Source organism: Anomalospiza imberbis, chromosome 3, assembly GCF_031753505.1.
Source record: "Anomalospiza imberbis isolate Cuckoo-Finch-1a 21T00152 chromosome 3, ASM3175350v1, whole genome shotgun sequence".
Classification (NCBI taxonomy): Eukaryota; Metazoa; Chordata; class Aves; order Passeriformes; family Viduidae; genus Anomalospiza; species Anomalospiza imberbis.
Window position 1 is genome coordinate 36,598,637 of NC_089683.1, and position 13,436 is coordinate 36,612,072.

The 13,436-nt window shown below is 36.0% G+C and overlaps 1 protein-coding gene across 4 annotated transcripts in view; it reads right to left on the reverse strand.

The window, feature by feature from the left end:
* RNGTT (RNA guanylyltransferase and 5'-phosphatase) overlaps positions 1-13,436 on the reverse strand; it is a 168,700-nt gene that overhangs the window by 104,289 nt on the left and 50,975 nt on the right. For all 4 annotated transcript variants that reach the window (XM_068184019.1, XM_068184021.1, XM_068184020.1 and 1 more), the window contains exon 11: positions 1,806-1,970. In XM_068184019.1, coding sequence (XP_068040120.1) covers positions 1,806-1,970 — 165 coding nt within the window. The remainder of the gene's footprint in view (positions 1-1,805; positions 1,971-13,436) is intronic.

Consider the following 13,436-nt stretch of genomic DNA (forward strand, 5'->3'; position numbering starts at 1 on the left):
TGTTTTTCAGTCTTGAATATGCTGGTGCAATCAGAGAGCCATCTTATCTGTGTCCAAGGACTGCTACCTTAATCTTTGAAAACAACAAGCCTTGGGGGTGACTTAAGAAGCCACATTATTTCTCTCAGTGAAATACACTGGGAAGAAAGTAGGGAAGAAACCCAGGCTTAAAAATATCACAGCTTTTCTGAGACCACTCAAGGGTATAAATCTTTAAGGATCTTGCGGTGGTTTTACCCCAGCCAGCAACTAAGCACCACAAAGCTGGTCATTACAGTCAAGAAAGGAAGGATCTTGTTAGATCCTTTCTAAAGATGAAAGGATCCAACTCCTCTTGGAAAAGAAAAATGTCTAATTGAACATAAGGAGAAGATCTACCTAAGCAGGTCCCACTTATCATCCTTTAGGATCCATTCAGCAGCACCCGTCTCTGGAGAGGGATTGATGGATATGAACAGACTCAGAGGATAGAAGGAATTCCTTGTTTTCCTGCAGACCTTGCTGTCCTGCACACAGAGCTGGCAAACCCTCTCAAGACATTCATCATTGATGCAAGAGGAAGTCTGCTCACTTTTTCAGCTATACTGATGAGTTATTCATCACTATACTTGTTGCTATAGTTGCAGAGATGACTAAATAAAAATAGGATAAAGATTCTTTGGGCAAAACAATACTATTTTTAAATAGTCTTTTTTCAGAATAAGGCAATGATTCAATAGACTGGACTATTGTTTATAGTCTATTCTGACCATACATAATGAAAAATTCACAAATTTATGACGAATATGAAAATGCAAGCCTTTTTTCATAATGCTAAGGAAGTGCTACTGGAATCATACTCATCAAATTCACAGAAGTAATGAAATGAAAAAGGTATTTTGAGGTAAGTAAGAGCAACAATAATTCTTAGTTTATATATTGAACTTTTGAGAATATATTTTTATGAATACTATTATTTTGAGCAGATATGGATTTGAAATCTATTTTGAACCAATATTTTTTTCTTTAAAGTGTTTACCAATATTGCCTTAGATAAACTCCACATCAATACTGGTACTGCTACCTAAAACTCCTTACAGTTATCATAGGGCACACAAACAATTCTCAAATATTGACATAAAACTTCTTGCTTATTGAAAACAATGATCAGATTTCAAGCCTCCCAAGAAGCTTCCTGTTGTAAGAGTGGTAAAAAGAACATATTTCACTAGGTAAGACTGATTTAAATGAGCACAAAAATACCCTATAATGTACATTGTACATAAAGAAAAATGTGTAACCTAAACTCCAAAATGTAGAAGGCTTCAGAGTCTATCATGATTGACACTTAAAACACCTACCTCAAACCAACCAAAAAAAAAATCCAAGGAAAAAACACTAAAAAAGCCATACACCAACCCCAAATATCCCAATAAATTAAAAGTGTATAGATAATTCATATCTCAAAGATGCTTTTAAGGTGGTGGTAACACATTAGGGTAAAAAATTGTTGACTGAACTGCATTTGAAACACAATCATCTCAAATGCAGATCGCAATGTTCTTAAAGTTTTACCTGGTACTTCATATTTATTGATAGCTTCAAAACTGTTTTGATGAGTTATTCATCAAGTAAGTAATAAATCAAAAAAAAACCCCACTTTTCAGAATATCCCAAGCTGCCGGTCACTCCACAACAAATGCTGAACATTTGGTTAGCAGAGGAACTCACTGAAGACACAGCAAAAATGCTGAGGGAAAACCTATGCCTACCACTGTCATACAGCCTCCAGTACCACAACATAAAACAACTGAAATCAAGTTTACCTTTCTGGAAGTGTAGATGTCAAAAAATGGTTTGTTTCGAACACTGAACGGTTCCTGTGTTTTGTCAATGAGACCACTCTTCATCTTTTCATGTCGTGGAAATATAATCTCTTTCTCTATACATGCAAGTCGGACATTAAAATCACAGTCTCCAACAGGCTGCCCCTGCCAAGTTACAAAAGTAAGTATTAAAATCAAACACCAAATTATTTGAACAATCTAAGTTTTCCTAACACAATATTTAGAAAACTACAGATACACAGAAGTATTATCAAGTCACTAAATTTCTCCCAAATGTGTGTTTTTCAAGCATTTTTTCTCCGGCTATAAGAGGTTTAGCCAAATCAAAGTTCACAGACAGCTAGAAACCTGTAATATGCATTCAACCATACACAAATTAAACACCTAAACACCTTTAAAGTTAAGTAAAATAATTGAAATACTCCCTAATTATAGTTTTTATATGGCAGCTATAATTCTCCACATAGCTTTCCTCTGAAGTTATTTCAATCATTTTGTTCACAATACTGTTAATGACAAAGCAACAAGATTTACACATTTAAGTGAACTCCTTGCTCCGAGTGCAGTATATTGACGCCTTGAAAGAAACATTAATTAATGTTCATTTTTCTGTCATAGAAAAGAGAAAAATAGGTGCAGTTGGAAAATGCACCAATAGACAATGGCTACAAAACCCTGCAAGATATTGGATGACTCAGTCAAAAAAGGGCAGTAAAACCCCTCACTATGCCTCAGCAGCATGTCCTGACCTTTCAAGATCTGAAATAAACCAGCAGCTTTACATTGCTCTTTCTACATTTGGTGCATTGCACCAGAACGGTATGAGCATTTGTCAGACCAGTTACAGCTTGTAATGGAGTTCATTATATTTTGAGCATTAGACAGAGAGGAAAACATGCTATGGATATCACTAGAACAAAACAAGCAACTGTCAACTAATAAATTCTAAAGCTTGTTCCAATCGGAGGTGTCACTTTCACAGCAATGAGACACAAAACTCATAGATTTGCATTGTTACAAGTGTGATTAAGCAGTGAAAGTTATGTATATCAGATCATCCCTCATTTTGCCACCCCATCCACACAAGAAAATAATTTTCAAAACCCGTTCCTTTAATGGCCTACAGGGAATTAGCTCACAGAGCCTTGGCCTGCAAACCAGAATTTTTCAAAAATTGAAAGCAACGACCAAAAGAAACTGGGAATACATGGGACTCAAAACATCAGTGGCAGCAGTACAGCTGAGCAGAAGAACTGGCTGCCAGGTACCTCCTATACTAAAGGCAGCTTGAAGGAAAAAAATCACTGCTCAACATGGATCAGAGAGGATCTGAAGTGGTCAACTGGAAAGAAGGCCAAAAAATAAATGGCAAAATGACATTCTGATGAGGCATACAAAGGTGAGAGAGCAAGTAGTATCTGAACAGGTATCTCAATTAGGAGAAGAACAGAGTGCTAATTTTTAATAGCATTAATTTAATCAGTTCTTTCCAAAATCTTTACTATTTCATGCTCCCAAAGCTTGTCTTACATTTCTTTGCTAGCATTAGAAACTACTAGACCCCTATCATAATTCCTCAGTTGTTCATGGCAACAGCTTTAAGAATTATGCATTGCTCCCATACAACATGCAACTCACAACCACTTTCTTTTAGGACCCTGCTTCCTTCTGTCTACATAAGAGCAGGCAGCACAGCCACCATCACTCTGTGGGGAAGCACATCTTGTACAAAGCCTGTGGCAGACACCATGGGTGAAATGTCTCCTAATCTCTGTTCACTGATTCATGCTCGTGAAGAAGAAAGCTTAGCAGGCTGTTAGTGTTGCCTTCAGTGTTGTCCTCCTTTCAAACATGAAGGTGTTATCAGTAAAGAGCCATTCAAATGAATGGAAAATTAAGAGTATGGAAAAACCCAAGGTGCAGGAGAGTGGTTCACACTTCATTCATTTTTCACAGAATACAGATACATGATCTACAGATTTTTTAAGTGCCACAGACAAAATATTAGAAAATCAATCAATCAATCTTTCCTTCCTTCTTTTTTCCTTCTTTTATTTCTCCCCCTATGTATAGCATACTTGAGTACTCATCTATACAGTGACTGAGCTTGTCCTGGTTTGTACATGTAATTAAAATACAGAAAACACATCTCAGCCCCTGTAACAACTGACTGAAAAACTGATTGAAGAATTCTTTCCTGGGAAATGTGTATATATTTTTTTTCTAACTTCAAAGAACCCCATAATTCTCTAGGTAGATTTCAGCAAGATCTAGTGTACATGCTCTCTTCCCTACAATATCTTTTCCACTCAGCCACATTTTATTAGTAGGTCTAAAAGAGCAAATTAACTAATTAATATTTCATACATTTGAGCTTCCAATAAACCAATAAGCAGTTAGGCTTTTTAGAAAGATTTTTTACAATGATTCTTTCAAAAAATGGTTTTGTACAGTGATTTAAATTTATTTCCATCCATAAACAGTTAAATTAAAAGCTGAGGCAACTTCATATGCACCATAAACCAGCTGAATCACTTTCTTTTCCTTAAAATACTCCTTTCACTTTTCTCACCTACTTGGAACTAATTATTTCCTGCAGTTCTGCCAATCATATATTTCTATTTTAAAGCTTGTTAAGTAGAAGGGTATATTACAAGTAGGTTCCATCAAATAAAGGTCAAAGCTAGGTTGACATAAGATCATATGAGAAAGGAAAACACAGACAATGCTGCCAAGCTACTTCTTCATCAGACTAGTAAACTAAGAAGTCAAAGAGCTTTCTTACAAAAGCACAGGATATTAACAATAAGAAAATTAGCACATAATTAAATTTAACTCAAGGACATACTGAATAAAAGCAATATTGTAGGAGAGTGGCTCTTTCTTTGTTATTAGACATTTCCCATAATTACAAAAAATGTTGCTAATATACAACGTATTTATCCCAGACATAGCCAAAGTCTTGAAGTGATAAAATTCTTAGCTTTTAGCAAATAAGTAGGAGGGTAATGTAGGCTGCAATAAATAATTCAGAGACCTTGACAAAACCAGGAAGATATTATTTAGTGTATAAAGCACACATTTAATAATTGTCAAAAACCAAGTCATTGATGCATATATAATCTAAACCCAGGCATTAAGTAATAGCATGTTTTAGGCAATACAGATGTTTTACTAACTTAAGCATTCCGATAATTAAGATCTTATTCCAATATGTAGGTTTTTACTTGTCTGAGAAGGATAAGGTCACTACTGCTTGACAGCATAGTTACTGAAGTACCTTAAATGATAATTCCCGTTCTAGACATTTTTAACCTAAAATAAGTGTGTTAGCAAAGGGTAAAACAAAATTAACAAGTAGCATGTATCTTCTACCTATGATAGAAAGTTACACTTGCCTCTCACTCTAAATAAAATTTATCCTAAAGCAAAATATCATTTAGACAAGCCTTAAGAGAAGAGTCATCTGTTGAATCAACACCTCTTCCTCGAGCAGCTGAGCTTTCTTCACCTGCTGAAACTCTGTGCATTGCACTAAGGTCACAGCATGGAGTGGGCTTGCAAAATATTGTTTTGATCTAAAAACATCCTTCACACAACTTCAAAATGCAAGATGAAATTTCTAGTGAACTTTGAAATCCACCCAGGACTCAACATTTCTAAATTTAAACTCCAGTTATTTCAAATTAACTTCTCAACACAAATCACACATAACAAGTCACATAAAAATCACAAAAAGAAATGGGTTAAAAAACACTGAAAAACAGGGTCTGCAGGTCATTTAATATCCATTGTTGAGAAGAGAAGAGAAGAGAAGAGAAGAGAAGAGAAGAGAAGAGAAGAGAAGAGAAGAGAAGAGAAGAGAATGTTACCACCAAAAAAAACCCACCCACTCAACAAGACCAGTCCCTCCAACAATGCCCCAAATGGGTGCCAGAAGACCAAATCTGGACAAGTGTCAGTCTGTGCTCCTGCCTTCCACCCAGTTCAGTGCTGAAGTCACAACCTCATGCTACAGCAGGTGAGGAACTCAAATCCCAGGTCATTACATATGACCATATATCCAGCAAGATGGCAGGAGTGGCTTAGACGGGGATGAGAGGCTAACGTGATTTCTGTTGCACATCCTGCCTCTCTCTCCACAAGGAGAAAGGTATCCATGAGGATTTACCATCACCCTCCATGTCTGAGTTTCCCTTCCCCTGTGTCTTTAAGGTTACCTCGTGGCCACAGCTCAGTAAATTCCATAAGCCTTACATGGAAAGTCCTTTACCTACAGGGATGCAGTGAACACGCCATGCTACACAGGCACCAAATTCCATAAAAGTATTTCATCTTTGATTTTGGTATTTACGTGCTTTTTTCCACAATGCAGCTATAGTAAAAAGAAAAATGATGCCTAGGCCTCTGCACACAGCTGATAACTGGCATGGTCCAGGATAAACTGAGAATATTTATTCTTTTCTTCCATGAGATATGGCTGAAGTGTACCCACCAGCAAAGCATGCTCCATTTGCTTCTCCAGGGCAGTACCTGAAACATGAATAATTCAGCACACACACACAGATATACATCGATGCATGTCTTCACTTACTGAGCCAGAGTAGAACATATGTCACAACTGTCTTAGCTTTCATGATTTTGAGAGAAGAATAAAGAATAAGCTCAGCCTGATATTCTACCCTGTGTTTAACGTTATTATTGACAATTCAAGGCACCCACAGCTGACATCTGTATTCCCAATGAAAGCCCATTATTAGTTTTCCCAACTTCTGAAGACCACAGAGTCTAATATTTTTAGTTTTATGTTAATGATCTGGCACATATTTCTTCTGACCATGGTTTTATAGATGCTGCTTTTTTTGTACACACAGCTTTATATACAAACAATCTAAAACTGCTATTTGAGTTTCCAAGTAAGATTATTACTACATTCAATGCCTAAAAGGCTTTTTTCATTTCCTATGAAGTTTTCTTTTTGAAGAAGAAAAGTAAAGTATCAGAGAAATGAAAAATGTTATAGAATTATATCCCTTAAGTTCTTTATTTCTAAAAGGCAAAAGGCATGACAATCAATAGAATCTAAAAATTTATTTTAAAGTTTTGGCAGTTATCTAACTTAAAATGTTGGGAGTCTTCTAACTTTATTCACTCAAATATTCAAAACATGTATGATAAGGGCAAAGAATTCAGCAGTTTCAAAAGGCTTCTAAAGTTTATCTTAGCATCAATGAGGTACAGTATGTGAAATACTGTTTCAATTGTAATAATACAACCAACGTGCTGCAGGAACATGATTACAATTTATATGTTGTTGTTTTGTACAATGGAATATTGCTCTGATTTACCACAGAACAAAAATGGCTTGAAGAATCTGACCTATTAAAAATATTGCTTGAGACATATATTAAATTACTGGTATTTCCTTAAAAAATAATCACTGAAAATAAAATTTAAAATGTGCAAACGAAAGAAGTTAGTAACCAATGGATAACACCGAGGTCTAACAGAACATAGAAATATAGCTCCATGGGGTTTTTTTATAAGTAAACATAACTTGAACAAAACAGTAGGACTGTCAAAACTGTGACTAAACAGATATGACCAAAACAGAAAAAGTAGATTGTACTACAAACATTGCTCTCTCCCTTAATCTTCTTGGATTGCTCAAAATTTTAAATACATTCACAATAAAAACCAGAAAACTCTGTAATCGCAACTGGATGATAAATTTGCACCACCAGTATAAAGGTAATGTACACAAAGCAGAATATTTACAATCAGTTGAAGTGACTGAATTATTATTCTCATCACCAACACTGGACAATTAAGAGGCAGAATTATGGAAATAGGCATCTAGCATAGTTGAACAGCTAAGCCCTCCCTTTTGAAAACAAAGCTCCAGTTAGACACTGAAAGCTTAGTAGTTGCTATATTCAGAGAACAGACAACTCAGTCAAATTCATTGATTGCATGTACACTGACTTCATTTAGAAATCCTTCTGAGCCCTCAAAACCAGAACTCAATAAGGAGATTTTACTGGGACGTAAATGATTAAAATGAAAAGGAATCCTGTTCTGTCTAGACTGGTTGCCTCCCCTCAGGTAATTTGAGTAGATGAACTTCCCACTTCAATTACAGAAGGAAAAGTCATAGTTCTAAAAAACCCTAATTATAAAATAGATGTGTCATTATCACCATGGGATATTTACACACAAAAAGACTGCATATGGGAATATAAGTTTTAATAATTTATTTTACACTGAATTTAGACTATCTTCAAAGTCAAACACTGGAATTTACTGCTTCAGTTTTTTCTAATTATTTTTCCTAGTGCTTGTGTTGCATGTAGCATAGAGGTAGTCTTACCTTAATTGGACCACCTAGTATGTGTTGCAGTCAATATTTTCTCTTTCTACTTCTATTCTCCTCACACTCTCTTCCTTTCTGTCAGCCATTCACAATGACTCTTCATAGGAACAGCTATTGCTGGGTTTTCACACGGCTGTCTTTATGATAAAGAATTATCACTCCAGAGAATTAAAGAACCGTGGGAAAATTCCTTAATCTTAAAAACATTATTCAAGCCATTTCAAGATTGTGGCACAAGTGTTTTTAGACTATAAATCACCTCATTTTATTTAAAATAAGACTGTCTAGTACAGTTAGTATGAAGTCTTGTAAAAACTAGAAACGGGGGGGGGGGGGGGGGGAATAGTAGTAACATTTGGCACTTATTCACAACTACTATCTTAGAAAAGGAACCACCTAAGTTGCCTAAACCATGATCGAACTAAAAATTAAGTATCAGCTCATAACACCTGAAGACTTGTAAATACCCATCCTTTCAGTACATAAACTGTCTTTAGATATCTAGTTCATTATGTACATGGTTGGCTTATGAGTAAGAAACACTGAAAATGTAATACTCGTTTCAAGAGAAAGTGGTATTCTTCTTCATATTTATTTTAAATAAGAGAAATATTCTAAAAAGGATGAAAATACAGCATTCATATTCTCTCCTAGACCATAACAGTCAGTGAGGCTATTCAAAATTGTTGGAATCATAGAAGGGTGTGGGTTTGAAGGGACATTAGAGATCATCCAGTTCCATCCCCTGCCATGGGCAGGGACACCTTCCACGAGACCAGGTCACTCAAAGCCCTATCCAACCTGGCCTTGAACACTTCTAGGGATGGGGCATCCACAACTTCTCTGGGCATCCTGCTCCAGTGCCTCACCACCCTCACAGTGAAAAATGTCTTCCTACTGTCTCATCTAAACCTGCCCACTTCCAGTTTAAAGCCATTCCCCATTGTTCTATCACTACAGGCCCTTGTGAAAAGTCCCTCTCCAGATTTGTTCTAGGCGCCCTTCAGGTACTGGAAGGCTGCAAGTACCTGAAGCCTTCTCTCTTCCTGATTGAATAATCCCAATTCTCTTCCAATGAGGCATGAAAAAGAAAATACTAGTGAGGTCTTGCTTTCAACCTTCATAAAAACAATCCTGAAATATACAGTTATTATACTTGCTACATCCTTCTGATTAACTTTGACTATTTCTATTTCTTTAGTTCTTTTCCCCTGGAAACAGGAAAAAGATGGGAAGAGACAGGGAGAAAGCTGAAAAAAATGAAATATTGTTGCTAGATTAATTGTAAAAAATGAGTAATTAAAACTACGTTAGGGAAAAGACATTACAACATTGGAACACTCTCACTGCTTCCATATGACATTTCCCCAATACTCTATTTTCCCTACAGATTTTTGTTTTGAAATATGTTGGACAAGAAAAGTCCTATTTAAGATTTCACTGCCAGTACTTAGAAAACTGGACATGATAGTGCAACTGGAAAACCTGCTCCACTGTAAAGTTTTTTACACCTTCCACTTCAACTGTGACTACTGCCACATTTTTGAGAGATCTGAATATTTGCTTGAGACAGAAGCTGGGTTTAAGTCCACTTGGCAGTTCCTATGAGAATGACTCACAAACTGTGAGCTGAAGGAGACAGTTTTTCTATGTAATCATATGTTTCTGTAGCGTAAGAAGAAAAAAAAGATACTGCAGATAAAAAGTGAGGTGCTTTAAAGGTTTGAATCCTGAGAAGCAGAAAATTGTTTAACAAAGATACTGAGAAAAGCTCTTTAAGGAAACCAGAGGTCTGAAGAACAAAAAAATTGGGTTTGGGCTTTATTCTCCAAATCGTATTTAAGGTTTAAAATATCTCAGCTATTTTCATTTATAACCCAACTTAAACTTTCAGGCGTGACTTTGTTTTTTTTTTTTTTTTTACAAGTTTCATGGTTTGCTGGAAAAGTATCACATCAGGGTAAGCAAGTGAGAGTACGGAGACAAAGACACAAACACCTGAAAAATATAAAGGATTTAGTATCATGGTAACTTCTAAAGCTACTCTTGGAGAACTACTTGTCCTGTACCTCTCTCCCAGGAGCAACACAGTGTCTCTTCCTCTGACAACTAATGATAATCAGCCATTCAAAAAGTTTCTGGGGAGACATACTTCATGTTGAAGTATAAGAACACTTATATTTTGAGAATAAAACATGCATGATAGAATTTAATTAACTCCCTTTTGCTTCTATATAATACTTTATTAAGCCTTCTTTATTTTGGAAAATATGGAAAACAAACCACCTTCACTGTGGTCCATAGTGCCCGCTGGGTTGGGAAAAGAGGATAAAAGTAATAGATGTAAGGGAAAGAAAGAAATCAATGGGTTTTTTTTCTTCACACAATCTAACCAGCAAGTAAAACAGTCAAGTTTCAAGCTAATTACTAGAAAATGCTCCCCCAACAACAAGCAGCTTGTTAAATAAAATATAAGAGCATGAAAACAGCAAAGACATCCTGGTCAGCATGTACTAATTATTACTTTTCAACAACAATCTAAATTTTGCATGTGTCATAGCAAAGGAGATTTTTTTTTTAAAAAGGGATGCAAAAATGAACAGAAATGCTACTTTTCAGTTGCTGTGCACTTAACTGAAATACAAGGAATAACAATGAAGCAAGCACAAGGTAGCTGTCTCAAAGTTTACCAAAGAAATAAGAAGATTTTCAAATTGTGGTGCTCAGACATACAAGTCAGGTTTTGAATGACAGATAAAAGATGATCAGCAGGGAAGGGGAATAAGGCAAGAAAGACTTTAAAATGACAACTAGCTATAATATGTCAATCCTACTTCACAGACTCAAAAGCTTCTGCAGCATCACTCCCTTACTGTGTTGATTCTCCATCCTATAAGCCACCATTAGTTGTTCTTCCTATACTGTAATGCTGCCCTTTTGGAATTTCAGGATACTCAAATGCATTACCAGGCTGCCCTTGCTCTCAATAAACAGCACCATAAAAACTGAAGGAGGAAGAAAAAGCAAACTTAATGCACCTCTCTCAGACTGAACAGCAGAAAGCAAAGCAAGACAGAACTGAGTGGATAGTCTGTATTTCATTTACCTGACAGCCCTGAGCCATGAAGGAATGAGGTGATATATACTGAGAACATAACACACAGCACGAGCACCAGTACAAGCATTTGGGTTTTTGTTAGGTAAGTCTTCACAAGAAATAATCTAAAGGGTGCAAGAGCAAACATACCCAGAGCGCCCTTACTTTCCAGAGTACTATTACAAACAAAAGCATTTAAAATCTGTATTTTCAGGTGATACCATTTGAAAATAATTCAGAATTAAAATTAAGGGCAGAAGGGTGACTGGCAGCCAGGTGCACTTGTAACAGAAGAGATGCAATTAAACACTTGCATCTATGAATTGTGCCCTCAAAGCTTTCACAGTACAACTTTAAGAAAATGTTAATAGGCTAATAAGTGAGAGACAGCATGGACTATGAGCCTTACATCACTTTAAAATGGGGTTTGTAACAGAAAAGTCAGACATGGTAATGTTTTACAGGGATTTAAAACAAACATTTTTCATGCATTAATTCAATGAGCCCATTGGCTGTGGACAGGATTTATGACCAGCATATTTATTTACCATGACAAATTTTATCAATAGCAACAGCATTGCTACACATAATGACACCAAAGAAATCTTGATCTTGACTTAATTCAATGAACAAAGTATTGGGAAATTTAATCAAAATTCTATCTATTTTCTAAGCATTTAAATAATTCTTTTTCAAGCATTCTGTCTATTCTTACCATTGCAATCTGGTCTCACAAAAACTTGGCTACAGTTTAAAAATTTAAAGGCCAGGGTTAGAAAGGAAAAGGAAAGTTGTATTCATTTTCAGCATCTTTGCTAAGAATGCATTAATTAGATCCTACATCATGTCAGTGTTACTGTTTGTTACTTAAATAAGTAAAAAAACAGTTGCTTAAGTTTAGTGTCCATACATTTACAAGTAGCTACTGAATATTATCTAAGAAAAAGCTTCTCAAAGCAAGGTTTTTCAGGAAGAGCTGTCTCCAAGATAACTAGAGAATGAAGGCACACTCTTTGTGGACTGTTTCAGAAGAAAAGGTATTTGGATTTGCCTGCATTTGCTTCTGGGGCTAATTATTCTACTGTCTAACTCAAGTATAGGTTTCTCCCCATCACTGAAATTCAATTTTTATGGTTTCCTTCCTCCTAAGACTTTCCTGTATAGACATCTAGAGCCAAATATACACTATGTCAATCAATCTATTCTCTTAGTTTCCTTTGTTTCTTTCTAGAATGCTGCTAGAGTTTATTCCTGACACACTACAGCAAAATCAAAAAGTAAATAACAATAAGCCTCACCGATAACACCATGAATTAAAATCCCTAACAGGTAGGTGCTTATCCACTCACTTTCTCTGCATTATGAATGCAATATTTCAGAAGGAATATTCCGACAAAGCCAGAAAACTCTGCAATGCTTAGCTAGCAAAATAGGTCAAGCATTTGAGAATAAGCTCAGCTAAAAATATCTTAGCAAAGGTGTTTATCAATGGGGCTTGAATGTGCATTTCCCCAGCTGCAAAGCTGTATCTCCCAGAGCAGAGTAAGCTGAGTCCGGTGGAGGGTGAGACAGGGGACATGCTGCAAATCTTCTAACTCATGATGGACAGCAATACAGTAACTCCATTATTCACCTTCGAGACTCAACTGCTTTCCAGACCAAAACAAACTGCCAAATTCCAGAGCAATCTCTGTTTTGGGGAATTTTTGGAGTGGGGGGTTGTTTGCTTGGAAGGCAGGGGGAAATGTTCTGGTTTTGAACAGGACCAGTCCTTCATGTAATTATTTTATTTGAAGATGAGCTAAAAGAATGAACAAAAATCTAACTTACCCAACTTAAATAGGACCTTACTCTTTCTTGCCATTTACAAGTTATATTACATTTACCTCTCTTGGTGATAAAATTCTGTTGATCATTTCTTGCCAAGCCAAACATCCTTGGGTGCCCATTTTTATAATTAAGCTTCTAAAATTAACCTAAAAACAGCTGTGCTTTTTAATCTTTATAGTAGGGCTATGGCTAATGACTTCTTGCAGCTAAAGCCCTGCTTATGCTCATACTGATAACATTATCTTAATTCATCCTTGACTTTAAAAAAGTATTACACAGTAACTAGCTCCTCCTCTCATTCCCATAGCAC